Source organism: Phoxinus phoxinus, assembly GCF_949152265.1.
Source record: "Phoxinus phoxinus genome assembly, chromosome: 10".
Classification (NCBI taxonomy): Eukaryota; Metazoa; Chordata; class Actinopteri; order Cypriniformes; family Leuciscidae; genus Phoxinus; species Phoxinus phoxinus.
This window is the reverse complement of record NC_136885.1, coordinates 28,869,372-28,886,569: the sequence shown is the minus strand read 5'-3', so window position 1 is coordinate 28,886,569 and position 17,198 is coordinate 28,869,372. Positions and strand designations below refer to the sequence as shown.

Sequence of the window (17,198 nt, the reverse complement as noted above, 5' to 3'; positions counted from 1 at the left end):
CTTTATCACAGAACTGAATGTCTCCTGCAAATCCTCAAACTTGAACTGCCGTGATAACAGTTTCCTGTCAAAGACGCTCCACACATTGTATATCAAAAGGAGTTTGTCTTCATCGTCTTTCCTCTAAAGTTAATCTAGAGGTGAAAACAGCAACATCTCCAGTGGCTTTATAGGGGACTCGGACGTCACAACAGCACCTCAACGGCCTCATTAGGACAGTTTGCAATTCAAATGTGTTTGTCTTAGTGCTCTTCCTTTGTCACTCCGCCAAAAGGTCCATCAGCTCCCCCGTGCCATCATACTCTCAGTGAAGAGGTGACAAAATGGCTTCATGTTAGATCAGGTAATAATGTTTGTGCATTTCTGGGGGTAAAAATTATATTAAATTATCCGTATACGTAAAATTGCTGTGAAACATTTCTCTTAGAATTTAGACACTTAAGGACCACTTAAAATGTATTAATTCACTCCCATATATAATATCACACCATATGGCAATCATTTTTAAGAAAGCCATTACAAATTATTTTTTTTACTTTTTGCATTTATTTTATCTAATGCAATTGAATTTTTACAGTTAAATGTGGCATAAGCGTAAAATGAATGCTTGTATATAGAAAGGCCATGACACCTATATATTTATAGACTGGCATCAGTTAAATAGTTATCATTTCAAATAAATGCTGTTCGTTTGAACTTCCCATTCATCAAATAATCCTGAAAACGAAATGAATTATGATTTCCACCTAAATATTAAGCCTATTGTATTAAACTGCTTTCAACAAGAAACCTTTCTTGATCAGCAAATTAGATTGTTTTCTGAAGGGTCATGTGACACTGAAGACTGGAGTAATGGTTTTTATCATGCAAAAAAAAACAAAAAACAAATGTATTCACCCTCCACTTAGTCTAAGTACAAAGAAGATGGCTCTTTTTCTTTCATTTTTTTAATAACTTCACATTGTAAATGACAGAATCTTGACATTGTTATTTGTACACATATACATCTTATGTACAATTCATAGTACTTTTTACACTGTTCTTATTCCAACGAATGTAGCTAACACCATTGGCTCAAGTCCAGGTCCAATTTATATCAGGCTATGCTACAAACAAGGCATGTAATTCATAAATAGCAAGCACCTCAAAATTATTAAATATGCCTTTGGCATTGAGGAAAGAAAATTTGCAATTCAAATAATACAAATCTAGCTATATGAAATAAATACGCAGTTGGCTTAAATTCAGTTTGGTTAAACTCACTTCTGAGGGGTAAAAACAGTCAAGTCTTACAGGAATATCTTCCAATCGCAGGAGAATAAAAGCATGGGAATGATGCTCACAAAAGATGTAAAGATTTAAGAAAATAAACCACTAACCGATTCCGCTCGTCTTACAGGGTTGTCCGGTTTAACAAGCAGACTTAGCACCACTGGACCACATTAACGACAAAATTCAGAACATTTCATAACAAGTGCACACATACACGCAATAAAATTAAATTGTATTTACACAACATAAAGGTAACATATGATCCATGAAGCAGCAGCATTTGTGCAGACCTCTGAACTGGCATTGTGGCCAGAAGTTCGTAAGCAGGTTAGGTCTGAGACTGAGATCATTCACGTTTCACTTCTAGCTTCAGAAAATGGATTTGAATCCATTCTTCGATGGAAGGCACTTTTGAGTGCTTCAAATACTGCTTCGGGAAACCACATTTAGGTTCTCCCTCAATTTCACACATAACATCTGAAGTTTTGTGAGCTACGGCATCTCAGCCTTTGATTTGTTTCCTATAGACCACCCAAAAAGTACCACGACTGTATGTCTCTGGATGCGTTGGTCTAGAAGGTCTCACATCTCTGGGCTGTGATGGCAATAATGAAGACTAGCTACACCATGTTCTCCTTAAACCCGTCAGACAGCAGGTTTCTCAGTGCTTTTAGGAGGGGTCAATATTCCCGCTACAGCCAACGGAGACATCCGGTCCAAGCTGTCCTGCTGTCGATCATGTGCTTCACTCTGAAAAGACACAACAAGGTTGTGTTAAAACTTGTTTAATCTTAAATACGCCTGACTGAGGAGACAATGAAAATGAGAACTGACCAGCATGGCCAGATAGTCCACGTGGGTCTGTGTGTTGTGTCGATCTTCTGCCGCCACCTTTTTAAAGTCCTTCAGCTGTGGTCTGGGCCATTCACGTACCGTCCGAACAAATGGGTTCATCCACCGCACACAGGTTGATATGCTGTCCCATGTGAGCCCTGGTTGGAAAGAAAAAGGAAATACTTAGCCCAGATCAGATACAACAACTTCCAACTTCCTGAGCCACATCCAAGATCAGAAAGCTCACCTGATACTTTATGGACCGTTTCAAAAGACGTAAAGTGACAAAATGCAGCAGCAGCGAGGACTCCATACTGGTAATCCAAAGAATTGATGTCCAAAATGCAAAGATCCAACAACTGCAGAGAGGATTCAAGAGTCAGAAGGGGCGTCAAGACATAACCAAACAACAATATACATACTCACTTCAAAGGAGCTAAAGTCTCACCTGTGCGATTTGGATGTAGGTTTCCTGTGAGAACTGAGGAATGAGGAAACTGGCGTCATCCTTCAAAGAGTCCACTTGAGAGTAGAGCTTCAACCATGAGATGATGGTCTCAGGACAGAGGTCCCAATTTAACGCCTTCAACATGACAAGCTCTTTAGAAAGAATCTCCTCCTCATTACAGGCCCCGTCCGTCACATAAGCAAACTCCTGCAGCTTTGGCGGGTAAATCTCCTGTGAAACAGATATTTGTGAGAAAAGTGGCACCGTGGGGTCATGTGATGTTCTTCAGTTGACTTTAATATCGACTATAAAATTTATTAACGCTGTCAAAACGAAGTCTCCAAACTTTAAGTACCTCTATCTTTGAGGCTATGAAGAGTGATGTTATGCCGATGAGCTGCAGTTGATCTTTGCCAGTGTCTTTCTGAGTGAGCATGAAGCGATCAAAGATGTCCTGAGCCAAGTAAAACGTCTCTCGGTGCAGAGTATAAACTTCGCTGACCTTCACAGAAAGAATTTAATATCATATTAAACATTTAGATGACAAGAAAAAACAAAAAAAAAACACTTTACAAATGTGGATGAAAACAAACATACCTCTATGAGCCAGTCCAGTAGAATAGACCTCATTTTGGGCTGCAGGGCTGGGTGTTGCTGGATGAAGCCCTTGTCATGTACATACTTCAGCTCCTTGTTCAGCATCTTTATCCACACATCATCTGAACTGGCCCAACTGTCAGGACAACAGTAAATGTGTGCCATTAAACCAGAGAGAAAGCATTAAATGATATTTAACTTAATAAAACGCGTTCTGGATATCAAAAATGTATCCTGCTTGTGCATTGCAAAATGCAGAATGTTTTCTCATTCTGGATTAGTTTCTCCAAAGGAGAAAAAATGGGTAATGTCGTCAAGTGTTCATTTCATAACACATTATTTGTAAAAATAAAAAAAAAACACAAAAAAAAACACATTGATTATAAGCATTTACTTTCACTTTTCAAAGCATGAGAAGCTGTGATCAGGTCCTACCTGAGGCATGGGAGTGGAGAGGGCTTCACAAAGAGGTTCTTGAATCTGAAGCGCTTAAAACCAGAGAGATTACCGGTCTCCTGATGAGTCTCCTTCTGAGGAGTCTCGATTAAGACACTGGGATTATTATCGCCTTCAAAACAACGGTTCTAGAAAAGAAAAAAGAAAGTATGCTGTTACTACTTGGGTTATATGCAGGGGTGCACATAACTGGTACGCAGGTACGCATGCGCGACAAAAATCAGGAATGCGTAATGCCACTTGTGTTACTACGCGCCTTTGCGTACTGTCGCCAAAATGCGACCTAGGCAGTGTTAATTAAATTTTTTCACAGATGAAAACGAGACGATAACTAAATAAAAACCTTGTTTTAAATGACGACCACTATGACGAATAAAAACTAGACGGAAATGTAAGGGAGGGACGATTGGGGAAGTGATCCAGTCAGAACTGATTTGCGTTTGTGGAAGATGCGCACATTTGAATTGTAACGTGCTGATCTACCGAGTCGGCATGCGCTTCATGCATGTCTCAAATAGTTAAAAAATGTAAACGTCTGGGAGAAAGAGAAGAGCAGACATATGGATAGATCTGAATAAGAGTGACGACGCGAAAGACAGCTTTATTCGGTATGTTTTTCTGTGCGAACACACACACACACACACGACCCGAAGCGTGCAGCCCCGCACATAGACACAGCGCGCTGCGCGCAAGGACTGAATCGAGCTCTCTTTCGCGTCTGAATGGACAAATACACACAACATTATGTCTAAATGTCCGTTTTGGAGAGTATTCACGTAAACACAGTCGGTTATGTCTTTACAGAACGTACAGTGCATCAGTGCAATTGGATCTGCACACTCTTAAAGTGACAGTGCGTAATAAACCTAATGCCTTCTGTACACTTAATATTGATCAAACAACAAAATAAAAAGAGAAAATTCACTGCTCTTTATATCTTTAATAAGGATTAATTATATTTAATTTATACAAATAAATTTATCTGAACAATCAAATAATACTTCAAATAAATTTTTTCCAAAGGTGTTTTCTATCATTTTAGGTCGTTCTTTTCACGCTGATGTAAATTTAAGTGTTCGTTTATTTTTTTTTTATAAGTTTGGTTTTAGTTAGTTATTTTATGCTATAAAAACGGAAATGTGACGTCATGATTGACAGCTGTGGCCACGCTACATATGGGGTGAGTACCAAACACCATCTCCTGGTCCTCATCTGAGTAACTCACTGAAAAAGTTATGTGCACCCCTGGTTATATGAATAAGGCTCAACCAAATACACTCACATGAGGCATGAATAAGAACAGACTAAGCATAGTGCTTTTCTTTTCATAAAAACACTTATAGTGTGCATTGTATACAGTTTATATTCTGTATTGCTGCACAGGAATATCCTTTCAGGTATCAAATAACAGCATTTCACGTTTCTGAACTTGTATTAATATAGCAGCTTCAAAACACAAAGTTAATACTAAAGATAACAAATACTATACGAAACATCTCCCCCCAATCAGATAATTAAAGATTTTTTTTCGCGGGCTGGTGAATAAAGGGAATAAACGCGGGAGGGTCTGGGCGTGACGTCACGGCGCGCTGATTATCCCAGTGAGACCATAACTGCGCATGACTGAACTACTGCATAATAAACTGACTGCTAGTGAAAAACTAACACACCGGTAAGCTATATGCTAACAAACTAACATTCCTTAAACTTAACACAATTCATTCGGCTCTTTTAACTCTGGATGAATAATACAAATCATGTACAAATATACATTTCACTAATGATAATACAAAATAATACAAATCAGCTCACCTGAATTTCATAATTTTGTTTCTTAGCTGCTGACGGGATTCTTCTATTGCACTGCTGAAAATAAGGTTTTGATATTTAAATATTCGCGTACATTAGAAACAAGATTATACACTTTTCAGTAACATTATGTCAAATAAATAGCAATGTCTCACCTCGCCTTTTCTTTTCCTCTGAGGTTTGTTCTGTTCTGGTGCGTTTTCATTTCTTTCTTGTAATGTGTGGCGACTACTATTGAAATACAGAAGTAACGTTAATAAAGAAATAAGTATTGTCGTTTATTTTGGGTTAGCGTAAATAAAATATTGATTCGACAAACAAATAGTTCTTACCTGCGTCTTGACATTTTCTAAACAAATGGTGTGCTTTTCTCCTGTGAAGCAGAAACATACAACGTTAAGTCACAATGCAAGTTAATAAACCACATGTAAACGAAGAATAACGACGTAACTACATATCGTCTATAAAGCACCATACAAATATCATTAATAAAGCGTTTAAGAGAAATACTGTCGACAAAAAGGCTTAACAATAACGTTAAGCCATTTGGCTGGAGCGAAATACATACATGACCAGAAATAGTCTATCATACTTCTATAATTCACACGAACTAAAAGCCAAACAGTTAAAAAATCTAAAAGGCATTAGTAGTAAATGCAAAGTCTGCTCAAGCAGTAGTATTATCATTTGATGTTTTTACAGAAACCAGAAATACGTGATCCAGTTCTGTGGGTTTAAGAAAGGACGGTCCCCGCCAATTTACATGAAGCGGGAGACTACAGCTGCCCCCACAAAAACCCATCTGAGAGCTATTAAAAGCGCATTAAACACCAGTTTAACCAAGAATACTGTTCAGGGAACTCCTTGGTGTGCAGAAAATCCATACGACTCTTCACAATATCACTTATTTTCTTCATTTATGAAAGGAGTTTACAAAGACACATCCACGTACTATCTAATCTGGCGCCTAGCAGAGCTGGCTAACTTTCAGCAACATCCCCCTCTGAGCTCGACATTACTGTAAACATTTGGCTATAAGATGGTTCTGAAACTATGAATTGTCCCCTTTTCCTAAATAATAAAGCTAAATACAGTTGCTTTTAAGGGTCCCGCAGGGATCTTCATCTAGCTATGTTTGTCGTAGAGAGATGACTGGTTAAAAGGCACAAACATTCGTTTTAAAGCAACAGTAACATAACACAACGGCACAATTCCTGCTAAAACATGATTGTAACATAATTATGAAGAAGAAAGATTAAAGTAAGAAATGTTATAGGTGAAAGAAGGCTAAAGTAAGTGTCCTTACCGCAGAGTTCAGTGCGAATGAATGAATGAATGGCGCCAAGCATTATATAGTCAAGCGGTTCGCGGCTACTGCGCATGCGTGGCGCTCTTTTCAGCTTTTAAAAACAACCCCAAAAACTATATATAACATTGTGTTTTCGAGCTAAAAATTAACAGTTGGTCTGATGTGTATTGTTAAAAAAAATCCGCATTGATTTAGAAATGATTATGTTGATCGTTTTTGAGAAACCTACGGAAATGTTTGTGGTTGGTAGACTTGCTTTTGGCCGCGCCGACCTTTGGTTTAAATATGTAAAAAACGCGCTTTCCTGCTTTCCCGGTTAAACAAATCCGGGGCCCGAGGACCTAATGCATCATATGCTAGTGGGTCTGTATGTTGAACATTGCATTTATGTGAAATTATAATCGTTTTTTTAGTCGAAGGAGACGCTTCCTAGTTTGACAGCTGCTCGTGGGCGGGGATTTGATTCGGTCTGACCAATCATCGTTATTCCACGAGAAACAACGTGCTCTTGTAAACAAACCCATGAGAAGAGAGATCAGTCCTTCTGACAGCAATGAAAAGTGTGTTGAAATTTATTTTTAGCATCAATCCTATCATAATATTACTTGCATTTCACAATCATAGGTGTAAATGTATCAACTAGAAGGTTTTTTTCTGTTAATTCAAGGAAATGTTAATTCTGTCACAATATACCATTTTTCTGACAAGGCGTTTCTATGCCTCTTACTCCCTGGTTACTTTGTTATTTTGAGCAAACCGTAAAATTACATGAACTATTATAGCCTACATACTGCAGGGTTTCCGGCGAGAGAAACACAAAATAAAACACCCAGAAAAGACAGTTCTGTTCATATAAAACCAACGCGACAGCTTTCGTACTTAAAACACAAGCAATACTGCATTTCATCAACCTTTCGAGAGATCAAAATCCCCAAAATATTTTTTTGTAAGCGAAATCGGCGCGAATTCTTCAACAGTGATCCCGCTCAACCTTTTGTGTATGTTAAAACACGTCACATCCGGGGTGAAGAAAAGTGGGGAGCTACCTATTTACAGTCTATGGGAGCTACGTGCAATATAAAAATGAACAACTTCTTCATGTACTTCATGAATGTCTCCCAAATGCAATGATCCTCAATATTCTATGTTTCATAAACATTTGCAAAACTAATAAAACTAATAAACTAATAAAAACAATTATTAATTGAAATACATTGTTAATTACATTTTTTTTTTGGCGTCATTAATACTAAAGCAGCCACAATATGGTTAATCTTTTCAGATCAGTTAGCAAAAGCCTCCATATTAGCTTCAACATTATGAATACCGATTTCTGTACAAGCTAAGTCAACTTGGCACTATAGAGGAAACTCACTACACTTCCATTTTACCCTAGCATTTTATATATTTATTGGGATGCATGTACTGGTAACCATCCAGTAGAAGAATGAGGAGGGCACGATTAAATGGATAAAGTTAGAAATCTGCATTATTAAGGTTAATACCCACACTGGCACAGTGTATAATAAGCTTGCACTAATCGTGGCTTGGGATTCTTGAGAGATTAGTTGGGTTGAGTTACAGCTTGGAGGGTTCTTGAAACGCTCCTGAGTGGAAAGCTTTCATTAAAAGTTGGTGAGGTGGTTACAGTATAACTTGCGCATATGATGCCAGAACACGCAGACACCTATAAGGCCTTCATTACATATACATTATATTTGAACATTTCATTTTACTAGAAAAGGAATAAAACGTTAGTTTGTATTAAAACATTTATTGAGAAGAGAGTATACATACTGACAAATAGGTTTCAAGACATATGAAATGAACAATTTATTTGCAAATTATACTACCCATACAAAACAGTTTGTGTATGACATGTATCCAAAACATTTCAGTTCAAGAAAAAGATAAATAAACAATGCTAAAACCCTACACTTTTGGCAAAGTGCTGTATTATTCCAGTAAACTAAAAATCAACCAAAGCATAGTCTAAAACTTAGCAATGCCACAGAAAATATTCTTCACACATTAAACACAGAAAACATTTGCTACATTTCGTGTAAAAAGTTGACAGAGCAAGTGGCTCACAGAGACAAGGTAATCCTCTGTGCGTAGTAAAATTACATTTGTTTGTGTCCCTTTGGACAAATTTCAAGTTCTTCACGGATGCATTGTCATACTGTTCAACTGGAAGGCACATGATCCCCAAATGCATTTCAAGGCAAAATGAAATCCCTGTTGTGAATACCAAAAATCGGGAAAGAGGGCCTCTCCAGTATTACTCGAGGAATATAAAGAGAACCTTCCGTCCCTTCCATTCCCTTCGTCCACAGAAAGAAATGTCAGAAAATGCAATATACTGCTCAACGCAGACTGCAGCAAGCAAAAGAAGAGAAGAGAAGCTGTAGTTGTTTTCCTTGAGTTGCTCATGCATGTAAAATACATTCGGCTGAATGTCAGAGTTAATGAATTCAGTTTCATTCATTTAGGGGAGACATTTACCTTGGCAGAGTGACGGGAAATTTACAACACCAGGTCTCGAGCGATAAAGGAATAAGGAGTAAGTTCATTGCTACTTTAAATATTTCGCTCAGCAATACACAACGTGTAACTTAATAAAACATGAAAAAGGCATATTACACAAAAAGTCACTACGCTGATAAAAATTAAAATGCTAACAGTTTCACTCCGTCGTCAACGCTTTTAACAGTCAATTAAGAGAAAGAGTTTGTTTCACAGTCCTCGGAGGAGCAAGCGTTTTGCTTTCATTCAAAGTGTGAGATGCACGTTATGTTGAAGATTTACACCAATTACAAATATTTCCACAAGGTAACATAGACATTTACAAAGTTAGAGGTTTTCTAGTATGTACAGAGACAGTTTGCCATCTGCATGTAATCTGCATTTTTAGCAAAGAGCAAAGGTGAACAGTGATGACCCTGAGACATGTACTGCAGATATAGAGCAAACATGAAAAATAACATTTCAACACTTGATGTGTTTTTTTTGTGTGTTGGTTTTCTCACCTGTTGGAAAATTAGCACTACACAGTCATACATCAAATCAATCACTAAAAATAGGAAAAAACTGCTTACACACATATCTATGCCGATAACACACACTCTTATCAACTTCATACTGATATGTAATATATTCAATATTTTTTTCTTTTGAAAATATTTTGGAAGTTTTTTTTAAATATATTTTATATATTTTGAAATCTACTATGGAAACAAGGCTTTTAGTGATAATAAACCCAGTATACTTTACAATTTTTTTTAAAGAGGAAAAAAACGAAGAGGAAGAAAGCACTTATCTACAGAGTCACAGGCAGGTTCCTTCCCAACCATAAAAGTGCTGCTGATGATTTCATCACTGATGTGATTGAAATTAATATGGCTTTTAAAAAAAGCAAAGAAAGCGTCAAGCTGCCTACACCTGTTTGAAACAGAGCACTACAACATCATGCTCACTATAACAAAACACTTGGTTATTCAACCTTCATGACATATAACATAAGACCGAACATAACAGATGGAGCTTATAGGAAACACGTGACGTGATGCAGACACATTCAGGTCGAGCGGAACCTGCCGTGAAGTAAAGTGACCTATGGCATTGATTCTAAAGGACTCCGTTCCTTCTGGCGAATTCTCCCAGTGAGGAGAGGGCGGCGTGCGGGGGGAGGACGGGGGAGTGCAGTGGGGACCGTCTCAGTAGTTGTACTGCCTCTGTCCCGGTTGGTGAACGTAGCCTCCGGTGGCTTTGGCCTGTCTGGTTCCGCCTTCGCGCAGCAGGTTGAGCCGGCGGAGGGCGTTGCGGGACAGCTGCTGGCGCTCCACATTGTCACGGATGCGCTGAGCCAGACGGACGTTCTTGGTCTGCTCCAGAAACCCTGCGTGAGCAGCGACCAGAGCGGCTGCGTAGCAGCCAGAAGGGTGACTCGGCCGACGCTGGACTTCAGATCTACAAAGCCAAACAGAATCTGTCAGATTCTAATATTATTATATAACAATAGAAAAACTCAGAATCTGCCCTTTACCTTAAAATCGATGGCTCACGGGTGGCGTCCTTGGCAGGTCGTTGACGAGGGCTGTGAACGGCGTACACGGACATGCTGGGGTGCTCGATCAGCAGGTTCTCCAGAGGACTGGTCTCTAGCAGGACCGGAGCTCTGCCTCCAGCCATGAAACATGGCGGAGGGGTGATGAACCAGCTCTCTTCCAGCCCACATGTCGCCTCTAGACGCAAGAAGTTGCCGTCCTCTGCGTCGGTGTCTGTCGCCGAATCCAGAGAGGAGCAGGAGGAGCAGCGCACAGGAGGGTCCAGGGGAGCGACATTATCAGAGCACACATCCACCAGATCATCTCCACACACACCGGAGCAGGCTTTCGCTACAGGATAGGATGAACAGAGAGGATGTTACTACAGTGAAATAACTCTTTGAATTAAACTTCAGTTTAACTCCATTCGCACTGTTCACAACATTAAAGTCAGCATGAAACTGAAGCTGTGATCATATTTTGTAGTATATCTGAGCTTCTCGAATTAGAAAAATGTAGGGCAGGAATTGATTTTGTCCATTGGAAATAAATTGGAGTATTTGATCATTGTCATTTAAAAAAACAAATAATGTAGATGGATAAATTATTTATAACAAACACTCCAATAGTCCATACATTTTGAATGAAACCATGAATCATTTGGCTTGTTGAGGAGAGGTGTGCTATTCATTTTTGAAGCAATTGAAGGAGTACTATATATGTTTAAAGTCATATGTAGGGAGGAGAATATCGCACAAAATGACTTGGGACAGTAAAAGACTGCCTAGAATGACCTAGCAAGCACCTATCACCATCTTAACAACCATACAGACCATCTTAGCAATGACTAAGAATAGCTGTCAGTGGGGTTTCTTCAGATAAAAAGTCAAACTTGTGAAAGTACATAAAATGGAAGCAAAATTCAGCACTGGTTTATATCGAAAACATCATGTCACTTGCTCTATGGAAAACAAGTCAGGTGTATAGAACAGAAACGAAGCGAGTCAATATTTTTGCCCACACTTCATTTCTATTTGTACTCTTTGTGGATCCTGGCAGGTAACCAAAACTGGTGTAAACAGCTGGCTTTTGGGCAGTCTTTGAAGCGCTACACTTTCAGTGGCCTCTAGAGGGCAGTGCGATTGAACAATCCTTCACTCCCAAACTTGGACTGACCAAACACTGCACAAACTTGACAGCCATCACATGCAGTTCATGTGACAGATTTGAAAAACGGAGATAACAATTCATATATTTGCACTAAATGTAACAAGACTAACTAGTCACTAGAAAGCCCCACACCCGTAGCACTGATATAGTACACACAGAACTTCCCTTGCATAGAGCCACACCTTGTTTATCTGTAGACTTGCAGCATCCTGCCAGATGACATCGAGCATTTTCTCAACTCAGCTGGTTAGAAAGCTCTTAACCTTCTTATGGCACTCTTCAATGTCCCAGAGAAGCCAGTTAACCCAGTTAACCTTTAATCCCCTCACCATGATGGGAGATTTCTCACATAAATATATTTCCATCAAGCTATATGGATATGAAACGAGAGAAATGATTTTAATCTCCAGTCCCCTCCTGTCTAACTCAGCCTTCAGGCAACGATTGATGTTTGTAATAATTCCGAGTTCAAGGCCTACTCTCGTTGTGAGCATAAACGGTAACTTAATCGGTCCTATTTTTACCGCAGACCCCACCTAGACACTTTTGTCTGTCAAGCTAAAAGCGTTGTTGCCCATAAACATGTCTGCTCCTCCTGTCCTAACAGAGGTAAACTGGGCCAACCAGATTGCCTTGCACCTAAAATATTCACACACACACACACACACAATATGAGAAGGCCTGTATTTGGGCAGCTTATGAGAGGCATCATGTTAATGAGGGCATTGCGTCTGTGCCAGGTTTTTACAGAATCTGCAACATGGCTCCAGCTGACCATGTCATCAGTATCAACTGAGGTGAGGTAGGGTCATATCATTCACAAGAGGACGTTTGCATGCCATATCTGCACTGATTTCGGAGGGAAATGCGGTTGAAATGCGGTTTGCAATCCCTTTTTATTTCAGAGTAAAACGGGATATTCTATGGGAAAAATGTAGAGCGAGACTTGACTTTATATGTCGGAAATTTGGGGACTTTGTTCTATGCATCGGTTGTTGATTCGATTTTGAGATGTGGGCATTCCACTAAAAATTAATCATTTACAATAAGATCTATAACGTGTGTTTTCATTTCATGCCAATTTTAACATTATCCCATGGACTCTTCGGCTTGTGATGTGAAAGTAAAAAGAAATGTAGAAGAACAGCAAGTACATTTTGATTAAAGATTCTGATTTAAATAAATAAAGGTGCGATGAATGATTGATGAATCATTCATGATACGGTCACGGTAAAAGGTTTTAATTGTATTTTCATGTTGACTTTGAATGTGTTAAACGAAACTGAGATCCTCATTTGCTTGATGCAAACTAAGCCTGTTCCTATCTGCATTTAAAAAGAACACAAGGTCCATTTCTCACTTTGCTGATCAAAAACAAGATATGCTAGAAAGATCTCTCACCTAGATAATCGACCAGAATCCACTCATCGTCCTCCTCCTTCTCGTTGAAGTCTGGATCCACGGGACATCCACTGCTCTCCTCCAGGGAGTCTCCAAACAAGATGCTGGTGAACCTCTGAAACATGTTTTTGTCCCGGGCAGAGGCGTGAGGCTGGACAGTCCTGCTGGGAGTGGGCGAGGGCCGAGCTCTTTGGTCATCAGCTGCGGGTTCCGCTCACTGAGATCTTAATAAAGGTGCTGAAGTGCATTAGTTACTCCTTTTCAGCTGAGGAACACCTGATGAAGTTCAGCCATTGCTTTTGTTGATTGTGCAAAAACAGGCCCTGGAAGACAAGCGAGAAGACAACATTGTTGTTAATGACAATGTAGACGCAAACAAAACAAACCGACCAGCCTTCAAGTACTCAACATTTCCTGGTGATGAGCAGGTCATGTTCTGTTGCGATTAGCAATAAATGACTTATAAAAGACAGACGGATATTCCTGAGAACTGACCAGCCAAAACAAAGCAGTCTAAAGTGTCTCTGCTGTCACAGATACTGCCTGTCCTCTTCACATGAAGCTGATGCCTATGAAAACTGATCTTTGCACAGTTACACCCAGCCTCGTTCAGGACTGTGACTCATGAGGGTACCCATTTCTGTTGTTTTGCTTGTGACAACAAAGAGAGACATCTGTGTAGTGAAGGACTACAAGCTGTTCTTCACCCCATAGCATTATTGAAACAAGACAACCAATTCATACTCCCCTCCACCTGCTCATATAGTCAGGGCAGCGGTCTTTGTTTGTGTGATTAGAGGGGTGGGGGCTATTATGGGGTCACATACATATAATAAGCACCCTTCAGAACCCCAAAAAGAGGATTATAGACTGACAAGCAGCGATAAGCAGTACCGGGATTGCTTTGTCTCAGCAGCCTTAAGGAAAACTGTATGGCTCAGAGCCAGAGGTCAGATTTAATTGTATAAAAATAACTGGGAACTCCGTTATTTTTTAAATTGGGTTTTTATTCACAATATTTAGGAGATCATTCTATTTATCTAATGTATCTATATATTCCTCAAAGCTAAGAGACTCGAGCAAAAGTTTCAATTTGCAGCCCGTTGGTTTAATCTAGTCATCCATGTAAAGGTGATGTATAGACTAGGCTATAATAAAAGAAATCAAATCTGCCCGAATGTGTACAGATTATAGAGCCCACTACAGAAAAAAGAAAGTCGTTTGTAAGGCTATTGATTCTACATGTCAAGCGAGCAATAAAATAAGGGGGGGGGGGTGCAAAGTGCAATAATATAGTAGCCTACACATTAATCTGATTATGCCCATGACATGACAATGGCCCCATTTAGGCTGAAAATAACAATGCAATTAAAGCAGAATATAGGCTACTGAGACTGCATTCGCTTCTAAAATAAACACCTTAAACCAGTCTATAAGACTGGCCTCCCACCCTGGCCAATTGATGGTCCTCAGCTGGTTTCCCCACCAGACCTGATCAAAAGTGCCCAAAACCAAGTAAAAAAACAAGTCAAATCCAAACCATCTTAGACTTTAAGCATTTTTTACAGCAGTTTGAAGTACAATTACATAACACTATGTAGAGTATAATGTTTTTTGCAGGCCCAAAACTGAACACTGCACATATTTCAAAATTCATTCACAGCTTTGTCCAAACTACTGGTCGACATTGGCAAACAAAAAATAATAATAATAAAAAAAAAAAAAAAAAAAATCGTAGAACAACATTTAATGTCGAAGTAAAGAAAAACAGCGTCAAAGTTGGCATATATGGAGTGCAGGAAAACAAAATAGCTCATACTTAAGGTAACATAGCTACAGTACATAAGGTAACACTCATAAACAACTAAACCCTTTATAACTGATAGACTACTAATCTGTTAACAACGCAAACATGCATTGGGTAAGCAATTTGCACTGCTGAATCGAAATGGCAAAGATGCAGAAATTTACAAAAGCTGCATTTGCTTGTCATATAATGATGTTTTATTGACCCAAACACACACAGAGACTGGCCGGGGGAGGGATGAGTGTAACCCTACACCGACCGACTGGGCGGAACGAGAACCCAAACGCTTCAACTGGCTCTGCTGAACAAAGCTTTAATCCGTAAAATCCAAACATGCTCACATTGCAGAAACAACAGACACAAACAATGAACATTTCAGATGGCCTTCAGGCTTTGACAGCTTGTGCAGAGCGTCAATATATTTAAATGCTATTTTTTTACTCTTTTTTATTTTTTTTATTTTTTACATTTACATTTCTTTTTACAACCTCTATTGATCAAAATTGATAAAACATTCGCAGTATTCTTAGTAGTCCGGAACTTTTCTTTAACGAATTAAACCAGAATGTCTGTCGAACAACAACAAAGAGGTTTTAACTCACCTGCGGCAAAAAGTAATGTAAACAGGAAGAGGGTTGACTTCAAGAACAAAAACAGATGAGGTAGAATATTTGTCGCGCGATATATAAAAATATATAAATACAATTCTTCCTGGAAGAAATTAAAAGTTTCTGGACCCTTTAGTTCGGAGTTTTGCAGTCTGTTCTTTTTCTTTTCTCCTCCGAGGTCTCAACTGCTCCCTTTGTTATTGTTGTGGAAAATTAACAGCTGATCGGTCGATACGTCACTGAGGACGGCCCACAGGCGGGACTTGTCAGAACCCTCTCAGCCAATGAAATTGCGCCCCTGGCTATGACTGACTGTCACCAACGCACGTGACCCATCCCGAGAAAGGCAAGACCAGGCAGAGCACTCCATGTTAAGGAGTGTCACCCAGTAATTGTTGGGTTGTACAAAGTTTTTGAAAATATGCTTTAAATTTGGTTTTATTATAATAATTTTGAATGGTTCTTGACTTTTAAACCATTTTTGACTGGACATGATCATGTAAATAATAAACAAGAATCTAGTCACATAGCATAACTGAAATGACTGGAATTTTTTCACTGATATTCCTGTTTAACCAGAGTGGGATTGCTCTAAAAAATTTGAACTATGTTAATTTGTACCTTTCTCAATTTTTATCCAACTAAACAAACTGCAAAGAGAGCAGCAAAGTATAATGTACATTCAGTCAGTCATGAACCATTAAAATCCATTTATTTACTTTACACATAAATAAATGGATGTAAAATATAGACTTGATTTTCATTAGAATAGAACAGCTTCATCATATAGAAATATCTGAATGCCACAATTGACTAATCAGAATCAAGAGAGCGTTCAATAATTAGAAAGCTCAAGCAAAACTGTCATTTTGGGGTACATTGTAAATGATATGTTATTTTTAGCCCTTAAGTTAAGTAAAATGTGTAAAACAAAACATTGAAATCCTTCAAACACAAAACATTGAAATCCCCCCCCCCCCCCACACACACACACCCACACCCACTTTTGTGTACTTTTTGAACAAAAGTACTTACACTGGTGAGTCATCAGATCTAAAGCAATCTAAACATGTTGTTGCATCATTTATATATCCATGATACACTAATCTATAGATGCATTAAACACATTTATAATTATGTATATACCACATCACAGAGAGTATATCAGTGTGGCTCAGAATAATCTTTATACCCTTTGTCTTGTCTTCCCTCGAAATGTGATGGATGATGTTTTCATCAGGATGGAAAAAATTGAACTTTCTTTACTGGTTTGGAGATTGTCTCGGACAAAGCTTTTTCTCCTTTCCTCTCAAATCAGTCCACTTCTTCCACTCTTTCAGACATCAACTGGTCCCGGCTGTTTGAATACAAGAGGGACAATCTTTCGGCTGGATAAATATTTTCTATCCATCCATTTTCCCACTGTAGGATGACGTGAGAG

General features: G+C 38.8%; 2 protein-coding genes across 5 annotated transcripts; both read right to left on the bottom strand.

The window, feature by feature from the left end:
* Positions 1–878: 878 nt before the first annotated feature.
* Positions 879–7,207, bottom strand: ccne2 (cyclin E2). 4 transcript variants are annotated; one of them, XM_079624736.1, is made up of 11 exons: positions 6,723–7,207; positions 5,749–5,789; positions 5,572–5,647; positions 5,420–5,473; positions 3,587–3,735; positions 3,152–3,287; positions 2,910–3,056; positions 2,555–2,785; positions 2,354–2,465; positions 2,107–2,264; positions 879–2,022 (listed from the first exon to the last, which is right to left on the bottom strand). In XM_079624736.1, exons 2-11 carry the CDS (start codon positions 5,760–5,762, stop codon positions 1,918–1,920), a joined length of 1,182 nt encoding a protein of 393 aa, XP_079480862.1. In that variant the 5' UTR covers positions 5,763–5,789; positions 6,723–7,207; the 3' UTR covers positions 879–1,917. The 4 variants fall into 4 exon arrangements, with proteins under 4 accessions (XP_079480862.1, XP_079480865.1, XP_079480863.1 ...); XM_079624739.1 differs by having other exon boundaries at positions 950–2,022; positions 5,420–5,470; positions 6,723–6,805; XM_079624737.1 differs by lacking the exon at positions 6,723–7,207 and adding an exon at positions 6,369–6,570 and having other exon boundaries at positions 950–2,022.
* Positions 7,208–8,491: 1,284 nt separating this feature from the next.
* tp53inp1 (tumor protein p53 inducible nuclear protein 1) lies at positions 8,492–15,959 on the bottom strand. The gene is made up of 4 exons (XM_079626202.1): positions 15,752–15,959; positions 13,343–13,665; positions 10,771–11,122; positions 8,492–10,694 (listed from the first exon to the last, which is right to left on the bottom strand). Exons 2-4 carry the CDS (start codon positions 13,464–13,466, stop codon positions 10,442–10,444), a joined length of 729 nt encoding a protein of 242 aa, XP_079482328.1. The 5' UTR covers positions 13,467–13,665; positions 15,752–15,959; the 3' UTR covers positions 8,492–10,441.
* Between the last annotated feature and the right edge of the window lie 1,239 nt (positions 15,960–17,198).